Raw genomic sequence first — 14,702 nt, forward strand, 5'->3', positions numbered from 1 at the left:
AAGTTAGTAATAATAACAGAGTGTGGGCATGTCAGATGAAGTGGAGGTGGAGGGAAAAAAATGTTGCACCTCAATTTCTCAGTGTCTCTGATTATTTTCCCCTTCCCACATTGTGACTGTTAGTTTCAGAACTATTTATACTTGCATTCACATTCTACCAGAGTTAAGTTCTGTCTTCAGAATCCCTAGTGCTTCTGACAAACTGGCAGAACAAACTGAAGAGTAGTTGACTTCTCTTCTTTGTGGTGTCTCTGTTTTCCTAATCCCATGTAAGGTCCTGTCAGCTGACTGCAACATAAATAGAATATTATAGTCCCACATCCAGGATATGCTCAGATGAACGTGAGAGGAGCGTATCACTTCTTATGTTTAGGGCCTTTCCTTTTGACTTGTGTGGGGACCTTTATTTATTGACCCAATTCCTCTTTTATAGAATGTTCTTTGAATATTTTAGTGTTGTGGAATGTATCTGTGATTTTGAGAGGTTTTGAGGACTCAGATCTTAAATTTATTCCGGATAAAATTGTGTTTATGTAGATATTTTTCTTGTGACTCGGAATAATAGTTTATAAAATTCAGGATACACCTGAAGATTGTAGGTTCTAACATCTGTTGTTATCAATAGGTATTTCGTGATCTCTCCCAGCAGTTGAGGCCAAATTTCTGAACACATTACTTTTTCCCAATGTATTTGCTGAATAATGGGTTTGGTTCTTCTTGGAACTTGGAAAGTTACCTCATGGAATGGAAAAAGAAGTTTTGCCAACAATTGGAACATACATTTGACTCTAACTATATTCAGCCAAACCATGTTCAGATGTTTGTACATGATGTGCTCGTCTGTGCCTATTCTGTTGTGGAGTGGTTTGGGTTAGTAATATTAGCAGGCTCTGTGCCTGAGAAAGGCAGATATTTTACTTTGCATTAAAGGCCTAAATTATTGGGTTTTTAAAAAATGTTGATCTATTATTTCTTCTGGATGCCTAAATTTTGTTAGTTTTTATTTTTATTTTATTAGCTTTTTATATTGTAGTATTTTAATTTTATTATGTAAGTACTGTCTCATGAAAATTTTTGTTTAACATTTTATTTACATTTCAACTTTCATTGAATGTTGACGTTTTAATCTTTTAAATCTTTTAAAGAAATCTTTTAAAGAATCTTAAGAATTTGAATATGAATTTCAGGAAACTTACAAAATTTTTTTTTTTTTTATTGTTGGGGATTCATTGAGTACAATAAGCCAGGTTACACTGATTGCAATTGTTAGGTAAAGTCCCTCTTGCAATCATGTCTTGCCCCCATAAAGTGTGACACACACCAAGGCCCCAACCCCCTCCCTCCGGAAACTTACAAAATTTTAAAATTCCAATTAATAGATCTGGGATCATTGTAAGAGTCCATCTGAAATGTTCATATCTTCTCATCTGAGTCAGTATACTGTGTTTGGTAATTACAGAACAATTAACTGCCATTTTTAATGAAAAAAAATTTGTACTTCTTCCCTTACCTCACTTTTCTCTTTTTATTTTATGGGTTCTAATGGTCTGCTAATTTGTTTAGAAAACAGCAAGGCTCGAAGTAACGATTTTGCTGAAAAGAATGGACTTCAGAAATATGAATATGTTTTACATCCAAGAACTACAGGCTTTACTTTTGTGGTAGACCGTTTAAGAGAAGGTAAGCACCCATCTCAAAGTGTACTTTTTTAATGGAAGTGACAAAATTGCTAAACTTTCTGTATAGTCCTTTAGAATTTATGAAGCACTTTTATACACTTTATCTCAAGAAATGAGATACTATATTTTTATCATAAGTTGGCCCCACATACTAAAATATTTTGTCATGTATTCTTTAGAAATATAAAAGATATATTTGTAAAATTTCTCTTCTTTTTTTGAACACACAGAAAATGATACATACAATTAGACTATTTCCATTTTTTTTTTTTTTTTTTTTTTTTGTAGAGACAGAGTCTCACCCCATCGCCCTTGGTAGAGTGCTTATGGCATCACACAGCTCACAGCAACCTCCAACTCCTGGGCTTAGTCGATTCTCCTGCCTCAGCCTCCCAAGTAGCTGGGACTACAGGCGCCCGCCACCACGCCCAGCTATTTTTTTGTTGCAGTTTTGGCCGGGGCTGGGTTTGAACCCGCCACCCTTGGTATGTGGGGCCAGCGCCCTACCCGCTGAGCCACAGGTGCCGCCCCTATTTCCATTTTTAAATATTTCTCAAAGTAGAAAATTATTTTAAAAATATCTTATTACTTACACTAATCAAATATTTCGCTTTTAGGATTTGAGAATCTCTCATTTTCTCACTAGATGATTATAGTTCTTTATAGCTTAAAAAATAATTTTACATTCCACTCACTTCACTGGCTTATAGGAAGGCAAGTTACCACCATTTCATAGTTCAACAGAACTGGTATCCTTGTGGTAAATAGATCTCTATAGGTGACTCAAGTCCAGGACAAAGCCTCGTGATTCTGCTTCGTGGTTTGTTTGTGACTCATACTACCACCTCACACTTGTTTCAGGTCACATCTCTTTAAGGACTTGTGAAGACAGAGTGATTCCATTGATGGTATCATACCCATTTGAATGTTTGTGTTTTGATATTTTTGTTACGTACAAGTCCCACTGTATTTTTATTACAGTTCTGCATATTTATATGTTTATATATATATAAAATATATATCCATACATACCAAAGTGTTTATTTTTCAAGAATAATTCAAAGCCCAGAGTCACCTCATGGAATAATCTTGTTTACACATTGTACTCTCCACTCTGATTTCTAGCAAGCCTTATTTTATAAAGGTGATTTGTGGGAGAAATTAATACCTTCATTTGGTAATTGCTACATTGTCATAAAACTGTACATACATGAAAGGGTTTGAACCATTATGTAAGAAGAGGTATAAGGGTTCTTCTTCCCTAAATGATATCACCCTTGGTTGTTTTAAGGCTTAATGTGCTTTAAGATACAGAGTATCACCTGCCAAAATAAAGCTTCTTTACAACTAAGTATTCTGATTTTAAAGAAATATGCGCATTTAATTTAAAATCACATGGCATGGTAAGCCAAAAGTATTGTTCCTATTAATTAGTTTAACTAGCTTTTGAAATTCTGAGATTACAGCTAATATGACATGGACTTGTGAGTTTGACAGTCATATTTTATATGATTATTGAGTGTCTTATCTGCCCACAGAAGCTCATGAGAAACCCAGTTCTTTATGCCTGTGTAATGGAAAGTCTCCAAAAAAATTGGTAACACTTTTCTTTAAAAACGTGACTATGTGTCATTAACTATGACATCCCCCTTAAATTCACCCTTTCATTTAACGGTATTTTCTGTTTTATAGTATTTAATGGTTCCTTTAAAGATATTTTTGACATATTGGAACACATTTCACCTGCTAGATTTCTTTGTTAACAAAAGTTTACTTATGGGACGCATCTTTTGCTAATAAAGATCTTCCTAAATTAAAAAAGAAAAAAAAAAGATCTTCCTAAATACATGCAGGATAGTCAAGAGATTATTTTATAGAGGATAAGGATATATCTATAAAGCTCTTTGTTTTGAAATATGGAAAATATTTTAGTAGCAAACTGATTTATAACTTTGGTTAATGTGTATTAATGTGTACTTAGCCATCACTTGGAGTACTAGTCAACCACAATATGTAATTTTCCTGCCAGACTGGCAACTGATTGTCCCCCCCTCTATTAGTAAAAAAGAGAAACACAGTTAGATAATTCCTTTTGCTTCAGTTAGAAAATGATAGTTAAATCATTCCATTTATTTCAGTTAGGATGGGACCAGTAGAATATAATGATAAAAATTAAAAACATGAGGATGATTTTAATAGTAATAGTAGCTAACATTGTTTACTAAGTATCAGGCATTATGCTAAGTATTTTATATACCTAAGGTCAATTAGTTCTCACAACAACCCTAGCTGGTAGATATCATTAATATATAACTCATCGTACAAAACTGAAGCAGAGGGTGGCGCCTGTGGCTCAAAGGAGTAGGACACTGGTCCCATATGCTGGAGGTGGTGGGTTCAAATCCAGCCCCGGCCAAAAACTTAAAAAAAAAAAAAAAAGAAAGAAAAGAAAAACTAGAGCTGAAATTGAGGTTAAGAACTTCATCAAAGTTTTTGCAATATAGTTTGTCTAACTGAATAGCGCATGCTCTTTTAACTATAACTTGTTGCCTCTTGTATTTATAGTATGATTTTAATTAACAAAGTCCCCAAATCATAAAGCACCTTTGTAACAATAATGAGCTAAATCATTTTCTTTAAGAAAAAATTCAATAGAAGGATGGTGGTCATGATGCAGCCTGAGATGGCAAGGGGGAGCAAGCAGGGGCTAAGAAGGCACCAGCAGAAGAGTTGAGGGCAGGGGATCAAGTGAACAAAGAGAGAAGAGTTTTATTAAGGATCAGAGGAGAAGATCTTGGGGGCCATCTAGTCCAAACTGCCCTTTCATAAAAGGAATCCAAAACTCAGAAAGGGGCTCAGTGTAGCTTTCTTATCGTTAGACCTTAGATCTGCTATTAGAAGTAAATTGTGTGGAAAGGAAACTTGCTGTTAAAACAAATGACCATTGTAAATAAATATTCCATATATTAAAACAAAGTACCACAAACTTACATCTCCACTGTTCATACTTGTAACTAAACTCAATGTCCCTGCCATCTATCAGGTAGGTGGAACAAATGGGCAGATAAGTAGTTCAGAACATCAAGAAGTTTAAAGTTTTACCAGAAAGTATTGAATTAACGAAAGTACAAAACAAGGAAAATAGTTTTGTGCTTTTGCTGACAGTATATTTTACCAAGATTAAGAACACTTGGAAAATACACACATATCCTAAAATATAACACCAAACATGTGACTTTACCCTGAGTATCTGATTTCCATCATGTTTATACTTGCTTTATTCTCTTTTTGTGGATACGGAATACCCTGCACACAATAAAGCCTCAACCAATATTAATTGAGTTGACTATTTTTTTCTTACATCTGAAAAATAAGACAACATAGTCATTCTAGCATATTCTTCTCAGAGTATTAAGTATTATACTGGTAAAAATTTGCCAGGGATGATTATTTCATATGTACCACTAATCACAGAACCTTTCAATATGTGATTACTTAATTTTTTTTTTACCAATTCTAAAATAACCCAAACTCAAAAGAAGGGGAAGGAGACTTTCACATGAAGAAAGATTTTTGTGTATGTGTGTGTTTTTAATTATACAACTATAATAGATTTATCACATAGTTTTAAATCTTTAAGTTATTGTACCAAAAAATTATTACAAATAATAAATATAAATATTTATATAAATATAAGTTATATTCATCATTATCTCTGGTACTTCATTATTTTTAATAATAATGTAACAACTCTTTGATTTTAAACCAGTAATGTTTTGATCTACCCATTATTTGATTTTCTTAAACATTTTGTAGGCCAATTACTGAAATGTATCCACGTAATAATTAGGCACCACATGTGTGCACATTTGTAACAACTTGAGATTAGGTTAGAGTAGCTGGAGATGGAATAAAACTGTTACTTTTTATTTGTTAGCGGGTATCCTGTTTAAGATATAACCCTGTCTTCAGGGATTTACAGTCTTCATGCATATATAATACACATGGAAAAACCTAAAAATAATACAAGAAAATAAAGTTAAGCACTATATTTTATGGTATCTAATATATAGATACTATGCTGAATACAAGAGTGTTCAAGAGATCACGTAGTATTGAAATGCTCAGGCAAGGCTTCTTATAGAAAGCTGAATTTCCCTTGGGCATTAGAGATTGCATGTGATTTGGATAGTCCAAAAAAAAAAAAAAAAATGGGGATGACTGTGGAAGAATACAAGAAACGGCACAGAGTTAGAGCCAGTACGGACCAGAGCAGTCAAGTAGGAAAAATCTTACCTGATTGAGCTAAAGATTGTGGTGGTAAAGTAACACTTATTTAAGTGGATTGTTTGGAGCCATTATTAATTTTAAAAATGTAATTTCTGCCCCCAAATGGTCATGTTTTTAGTTTGTTCATTTCTAGATCAAGTCACTCAAGTAAATCAGCTCATGTATTAAAACTAAATCACAGAGAAATACAGGAGAAACTACATAGTTGACCCCCTCCCTACATTGACCCCTTCCTTAAGTTGACCTAATTTTCATAGACCAGACGTGCCCCACGTTAGTACAGTAGGTGTAGTTTCTTATGTTGATTACCTCTGTATGTTGACCAGTTTGTTACAGTCTCTTCAGTGGTCAACTTACAGAGATTCTACTGCTTTTAGTTTTAGGTTTGAAAAGTGAAATTTTTTTGAATTCAAAATAAAACAGGGCATATTCTAATATGTTCATGTTCGGAATACAAAGGAATATTCTTGTGTTCTAAAGGATAAAAGGTTAAATTAAATTAAAATGAAATTAAATTCCCACTAGACAATTTGGGTCAGCACACCTGAACAAAACTCTTCACTCTGTATCCAGGGGGAGAGAATTGCTGATTTAACACCCAAATTACAAATATATTATGTGATGGTCTTGTTTTGGTATCTCTCATTTTGGTCTGCAGTAATTCTCATTTGCTCTGAATATGCTGGTGGTTACCTAGCTGTATAAAAGCAGTATCCCAATCACAGACAGCTCAGTCTTCAACTGCATTGTTAGCCCATTTTAATTTCTTGAACTTCCTTGCTTAGTGCCCAGTTACCCCCTTATGGTCCAGTCTGTTGTCTGACAGGGGGCCTAAGGACACTTGGCATTGCATTCGTCTTAGTTAGCAGGCCTCTCCCAGGACTGCATTCCCTTACCCTTTCTAACAGCGCATGTTTTAGGAGGCAAGGAAGAAAGGCAGACAAATTATTGAAATATTCAGTGCATTCTACATTATGCACTCTGACCTTTTCATGTGGCTTTCTATTGCAGGAAACTACTTATGAAATAGGATAAGACCTTTCCCTTATGTTATACAAAATGTGATTGTACAGAGACCTTTGACATTTGCTAGAATATTTTCTGAGACTTTTTCCATTTCCCCAAATTTGCAAATATCTCCGTAGATTAGCAGTTGACTTTCTTTTGAGGCCATTTTACAAGGAAGAAATCTTTTATCTATTTACAGTGATAAAGTACAATAAAACCTAAATGAGATTTGGATACTAATGAGTTGGTAAGCACACAGATCACCTAAATGACCTGGTGACCTACACATGATGAAGCAGAAATTAATCAAATTTGCCACAGCAAAATTATACATGACTATATGTCAGTGACCTTTAGGATCTCTTCATGTTGAATCTTCAAATGCCATGCTATTGCTCTCGACCATAAAGGGTAATTATATTGTTTTCTTGGTTCATTTTAGTCCTCCTTCCCCCACTACCAACAGCAAAAAAATCTAAGCTGCTCATTTATGACAGATCTTGTCATTGAGTTTAGTGAAAAAAATCTCATGACAGTCTTAAAATTGACAGAAGCCCTATATCTGTACATAACATTTGTCAAATACCTACCACATTCCAGGCTTTGAGTTGTATACATGTTTGTTTACTGCAGTAGAATTAACTGCGGAGATTTTTAAGAACACAGATAATCAGGTCCAAGCTCAGACTGCCTGCATCAGCCCATGATTTAAACTCAGGTTTGATGCTAAAGCCCATGTTCTTTTCCACTGTAGACTAGTCTGTAGTTTTTCAAATGCTACAAAAATTTATTCTTTAAAGAATAAAATTTATTCTTTAAATTTTTTTATCTCTACCCAAGATTTCTCCCTGGTTTCCATTTAAACAAAACTCATAGTAGAGCCAACAATAGCTATATATATAAAATATAAATATCTTTATAAACTTCATTTTCTTTTTAGATTCCTACATTTACCAATTCCTCTTATATTCATCTAATCTTTAAAACAAACAAACAAAAAAAGACATTTAAACTATTCTTTCAATTTGTGATTCTTTTTCTTTCTTTTTGCAACAGAATTTCAAAAATTGATGAACTGATTTTTTTTAACAGTGGCTCACTTTCTATAAAAATGTGATAGTATTTTTATTATTAAAATAGACATGTATCATAAAAAATATTGGAAAATTCTAAAGAAGAAAATAAAGTTACCCATAGTCTTACTAATCACTTCTCAAAAATATTCGGTATTCATCTTTTGACATACAGCCTCCTTCTGTTTTTCAACATGTATACATACACATATATATCCGACAAAATTAGAGTTCCTTCATATGTCCTGTTTTATAAAGTTGTTTTTTTTTTAACTTAGTATAGTATGAACATTTTCTCTTCATCCTTACATAATTTTTCCTAAGTATGATATGTTAATGTATGCATTTTATTCTATCAGGCAGAGGGGCCACTATTTAACAGGTCTTCATTGTTCAAAATTAAAGTTGTTTGCAATTTTCCACCTTTATGAATAATACCAAGGTATATATACATATCTGTGATTATTTCTTTAGGATAAATTCCCAAGTCTAATTACTGAATTAAAAATTAAAAGATATAAGTGTTCTTAAGGTTTTTTTAAAAAATCTTATTTTTATGTCCTATTTCATTGCATTCAAATACCAAATTGTATCATACTGCCTTGGGAAACATCTCTTACAGACATCCCACTTTTGTACATTTCCATAGTGGCCTCAATGACTTGGATTACCATTACTTCTTTTCCCTTTTCCCATCTTTCTGACTGGTATGCCTCTGGTTTCTCCTTTGCTAATCCATTTTAGACACTGCTCCCAATCAGCCTTCATAAAGTACCACTCTAATGTAATTATATATATATGTTTATATATTTAGAAAATGTTTCCTGGACACCTAGTCTCTTGAAGATTATCATATTTTCAAAATATAATGCGATATCAGAGATGTGAATAGAAAATATCTTGGGACGGGCGGCGCCTGTGGCTCAAGGAGTAGGGCACCAGTCCCATATGCCGGAGGTGGTGGGTTCAAACCCAGCCCTGGCCAAAAAAATCACAAAAAAAAAAATAAAAAATAAATAAATAAAAGAAAATATCTTGGGACATAAAGAAAGAAGAGCCTATCCTTACTTAAAGTGACACCGAGGACCTGAGAATTAAAGGATAAGTAGGTCTTTTTTCCAGGAAGGAAAGCCCTTTAAATATCTGTGTTGTTTCCATATTCCTTGACCAAGAATATGGTTCCAATGTACTTTTTACACTTGATGTCAGACAAAAGACCAAGAAGAGATCCAATGTACTTTTGAATTTTACCACTCGGAAGTCCCCTTCTTGCAGTGTGAACCACTGAATTAATTGACCATTTCTGACTATGCTTTATGATTTCTAAATTTTGCCTCTAAGTTATATCTGTCCCAGCTAAAACTTGCTATGCTTTGCTCTGTGCTTTAACCTTCAAATATTATTCTTCCTTTGAGGATTTCTAACAAGTGTCCATTCCCAGTATCTCCAAGTTGTATTAGGTTATTAAGTATGAAATGTCAGATTTCCTCAAGTATTAAGTTTGACAATTGGTATCTCTGACATTTCACCTTGTCAATTCTTGTTGTAAGTTTATTGTGAAGGTACGTCCTCGGTCTTTCAAACACACATTTTGGCTTGTGATTATTTTTCAAATTGTTTTTTAGAGCAATTCTTGTGAAACCACGGATAAGTAAAAAATTCATGTTATTTTTGAATATGAGTTCCAGCAATGGAACCAATGCAGTACAGCTGGAAATAGTAATGAAGTGTTTGGGAAGGACGTGGCTAATAAATGCACAGTATGTTGATGGTGTGAGAGTTCTATTCTGATGGTTTTTAAAGGTGGATGGATAATCAGGATAATCATGAGCTGAAAGTTGTGGTGGAAGTGAATCCATCTGAACCTCTGCATGAATGAGCAGCAAGGTTTGATGTTACTATTCCAGCAATACTGGACCATTTGAAACACGTGGTCAAGGTTAGAAGCTGGATAGATGAGCTCTGAATGAATTACATGAACATCAAAAGAGAAATCATCTCAAAGCTTGCCTTTGCTGTCATGACAAAAAAGCAAACTACTTCTATACCATGGTGTTATATGTGATGAAAAGAGGATTCTTTTGGATAATCAGAAGCATTTGGCATGTTGATTAGATAAAGATTAAGTGCTGAAACACACTCTAAAATTAAATAGTCATCAAAAAAAGCTAATGTGTCTGTTTGGTGTTTCACCCCTCGTATTATCCACTAGACCAGCGATTCTCAACCTCTGAGTCATGACCCACAGGAACTGTATTAAAGGACTGTGGCATTGGGAAGGTTGAGAACCACTGCACTAGAGCATCATGGAACCTAGTCAGCTGATTGCAGTGAATGTCTACCACAACCGGTTGGATCAAATGATCAGGGTGCTTGCAATTAAGCAGCTGAAATTGGTCAACAGAAACAGGCTAATCCTCTTTCAAAACAATGTTCAGCCTTGTGTCACACAAACAACGCTGCCCAAACTACAGAGCATGGACTTGGACACACTCTGTCATCTGCTGTGTTCACCAGAACTTCTCCCACTAACTACCACTTCCCTCCAGGCTCTGGACCACTTCTTGCAAAGAAAAATATGCAGTTCTCAACAGCTGTGGAAAATGCCTTTCATTATTTTATCAGAACTCACTCACTCTGCAGGTTTCTTTGCTGCTGGCATGAACAAGGTACCATTAAGATGACAAAACTGCAGCCAGGCACAGTGGTTGATACCTATAATCTTAGCACTACGGAGATGGAAGTAGGATTGCCTGAGCTCAGGAGCTGGAGATCACCCTGAGCAAGAGCAAGACCCCATCTCTACTAAAAAATATGGCAAAACTGTGTCTATAGTTAGGTACATACTTTGCTTAATGTACTGCTTCTTGTTTGAGATATAATAAACTACACTTTGGATTTGAAATGAGACATTTCATAATGACCTAATAGTTAACTAGAATGACTTTTTTTCTCTCTAATAGGACTCTTAGCACAGTAGACCTTTGTTAATAGCTACTTAATACATTTTACCTTCCAAAAAGGACAACAAAGGCCATATGACCTCCTAGAGATCATTAAGGATAAAGATTTTATTTCTAAGGCCAATGAACCCTTTCTGCCTTTATCTTATTTCCCCTCTTAGCAACATTTGGCACTGTTGACTCTTTTTTGGCTTTTCGTTTTTTTCTTTTCCTCTGACCATTTCTCATGTTCCTCTGCAGGTTCTTTTTATCTATTTGTCCCTTGAATGTCTTGTTCATCATAAGGCATTCAAAGTCTTTCTAATTAACTATTAGATCATAAGACATCAAAAGTCATTCTAATTAACTGTTAGGTCATTATGAAATGTCTGATTTCAAATCCAAAGTGTATCATAAGGCTCTCCTAGATTCATTTCTTTTCTCATACCACACATTCTCCCTGGGCATGTCATTTGGTTGGTGACTTAAATTTTCACCGATATACTAATGATTCCTAAGTCCAAAAGCCCTTTCTTAGTTCAGAGCCATATGTGCACCCGTTGTCTGCTAGGAGGTTCTGTAGGCACTAAAGCTTCACTGTGTCCAAAATTAAATTTGTCTTTCCTCCCTAAGCTGCTTTCCTTTCATATTCCCCATGCCATGGTGCTGATGGTAATAATTATGGCTAACACTAATTGAATACTTAGTTTACGTGTCAGTATTATTCTAAGTGCTTCATACGAATTAGGCCATTTAATTTTGGAAGGAGGTATTTAATCATCTCTATTTTATGCACGAGGAAACTGATACACAGAAAAGTGAAATAGTCCAAGATCATTCAACTTTTAAGTAGCAGAGCTGAGAGTCTGGCTGTAAAGCCTTTGTCTTAACTATCATATACTAGGTATCACCAACTCAGTTGCTTGAGCCAAAAACCTGGAAGTCATTTGTTGGCTCACTCCCTCTGCCTTCTCACATACTGTGAAATCCCAAACAGGGTCTTGACTCTACCTCTTATTTCATTCTTAATAGCATTGTGGTCTGGGTGTCTATTATATCGCCCCTGAATTATCATACAGCTTACTCAGCTAGTCTTTTCAGTTCTGGTCTTGCTCTAACCATTCCTTTGGCTGGAGCATCAAACCTTTTTATGGAGGGCATGGCAGCACACTGCTTTAGGTGGTCTGGCTCTAGAGTCAGGAGACTTGGGATAGAATTCCCAGAATCCTGGCAACCCCATTACTAGGTATCTATCCAAAAGAAAAAGAGTCATCTTACCCTAAGGACATTTTTTATAGCAGCACAATTGACAATTGCAAAGATGTGGAAACAACCCAGGTGCCCTTAAATACATGAATGGATTAATGAACTGTAGTATACATATACCATAAAATACTATTCAGCCATTAAAAAGATGGAGATTTCATATCTTTTGTAACAACTTGGATGGATTTGGAGGACATTCTCCTAAGTGAATTATCACAAGAATGCAAAGAACAAGCACCACATGTACTCAGTACTTAATTAAAACCAGTAGATTAACAACTACATGCTCATGTGAGAGAAAAGCTCATGTAAATTCCAGTAAAGAGAAAAGGGACTGGGTAAATTCCCACCCAGTGAATACATTGCACAGGTATATTGCATACTTCCTGGGTGGAAGGCACAGCTACAAGTCAGACTTTAACACTACAAAAGCAAGCTATGTAGCCTACTCATATGTACCCCCTATATTAATCAGAGAATAAAAATCCCAGTTTCACCAAGATTATCAGTGTAACTGGTCAGGTTACTTTCCCTCGGCCTCAGTTTCATCATTTGGAAATAGGAATAACAACTTACTTTATGTGACTTCATACGATTCTTCTGAGGATTCATTGAAATCTTATACATAAAGCACTTAGCACATTGGCTGGAAAAATAGTAAGCACTCAATAAATGTTACAATGCAAATCTGATTGTCATTTCCCAGTCGAAACCCTCCCTACATGGCACAGTACTCCAAGGTTAAATTTGCTTTAACATGATTTACCAGGCCCTTTATGACCTCCTTGTCCAGCCTTGTTTCCCACCTCACTAGTTGTAGTACTTATTCCAGCCTTACTGAACCACACTCCTCTCTGGGAATGCACAGTACTCTGCTCTGAGCTTCTCCATTGAAGCCATAGCTCTTCCTCCTCAGCCTGCGTCACCTGCAGTTCATTTGGGAAGCCTCGACAACTATCCTAACCTTAGATACCTTGCCTTGTGTTCCCAGTATGGATGCTTTTCCTACTGTACTTTATACATATACGAAGGATGCCCCCAAAATGTATGTACATTTTAAGAAAGAAAAAAACTTAAATGTATAATACTCAAATCATGTTTGTCTTCTGCAATCACAAGAGGTGCTCAATGTGACTTGTGTTCATCTTTTGTAGTGGGTATATATTGAGTATTACAATTTTAATACAGTTTTTCCTTTCTTAAAATGTGTATACCTTTTTTGGCACCTTCTGTGTATATGTATTTCTTACTGCGTTATTGCTAGTTTAGTTGTCTGTTTTATCCATTAACTCTCAGTTTTATGACCATAAGAATCCAGTCTATTGGGCAGCGCCTGTGGCTCAGTGAGTAGGGCGCCGGCCCCATATACCGAGGGTGGCGGGTTCAAACCCGGCCCCGGCCAAACTGCAACAAAAAAAAAAAAAATAGCCGGGCGTTGTGGCGGGTGCCTGTAGTCCCAGCTACTCGGGAGGCTGAGGCAAGAGAATCGCTTAAGCCCAGGAGTTGGAGGTTGCTGTGAGCTGTGTGAGGCCACGGCACTCTACCGAGGGCCATAAAGTGAGACTCTGTCTCTACAAAAAAAAAAAAAAAAAGAATCCAGTCTATTTTGTTGACTTTTTTTTTATTATTAAATCATAGCTGTGTACATTAATGCGATCATGGGGCACCATACACTGGTTTTATGCACAGTTTGACGCATTTTCATCACACTGCTTGACAAAGCCTTCCTGGCATTTTCTTAGTTATTGTGTTAAGTCAATTATATTCTACATTTACTAAGTTTCACATGTATCCTTGTAAGATTCACCGCAGGTGTAATCTCACCAATCCTCTGCCCTCCCTCTGCCCATCCTCCTTCCTCCCTTCCCTCCCTCTCTCCCTCCCCATATTCTTAGGTTATAACTGGGTTATAGCTTTCATATGAAAGCCATAAATCAGTTTCATAGCAGGGCTGAGCACATTGGATACTTTTTCTTCAATTCTTGAGATACTTTACTAAGAAGAATATATTCCAGCTCCATCCATGTAAATATGAAAGGTAAAGTCTCCATCTTTCTTTAACGCTGCATAATATTCCATGGTGTACATATACCACAATTTATTAATCTATTTGTGGATTGATGGGCACTTGGGCTTTTTCCATGACTTAGCAATTATGAATTGGGCTGCAATAAACATTCTGGTACAAATATCATTGTTATAATGTGATTTTTGGTCTTCTGGGTATATACCTAGTAGAGGAATTATAGGATTGAATGGCAGGTCTATTTTTAGATCTCTAAGTGTTCTCCACACATCTTTCCAAAAGGAATGTATTAATTTGCATTCCCACCATCAGTGTAGAAATATTCCCTTTTCTCCACATCCACGCCAACATCTCTGGTCTTGGGATTTTGTGATATGGGCTAATCTTATTGGAGTTAGATGGTATCTCAAAGTAGTTT

General features: G+C 35.5%; 1 protein-coding gene across 9 annotated transcripts in view; it reads left to right on the plus strand.

The window, feature by feature from the left end:
• LCLAT1 (lysocardiolipin acyltransferase 1) overlaps window positions 1–14,702 on the plus strand; it is a 217,116-nt gene that overhangs the window by 140,451 nt on the left and 61,963 nt on the right. For all 9 annotated transcript variants that reach the window (XM_053589206.1, XM_053589203.1, XM_053589202.1 and 6 more), the window contains one exon: window positions 1,564–1,680. In XM_053589206.1, the coding sequence (XP_053445181.1) occupies window positions 1,564–1,680 (117 nt within the window). The remainder of the gene's footprint in view (window positions 1–1,563; window positions 1,681–14,702) is intronic.

Source organism: Nycticebus coucang, chromosome 4 (genome assembly GCF_027406575.1).
Source record: "Nycticebus coucang isolate mNycCou1 chromosome 4, mNycCou1.pri, whole genome shotgun sequence".
Taxonomy (NCBI): Eukaryota; Metazoa; Chordata; class Mammalia; order Primates; family Lorisidae; genus Nycticebus; species Nycticebus coucang.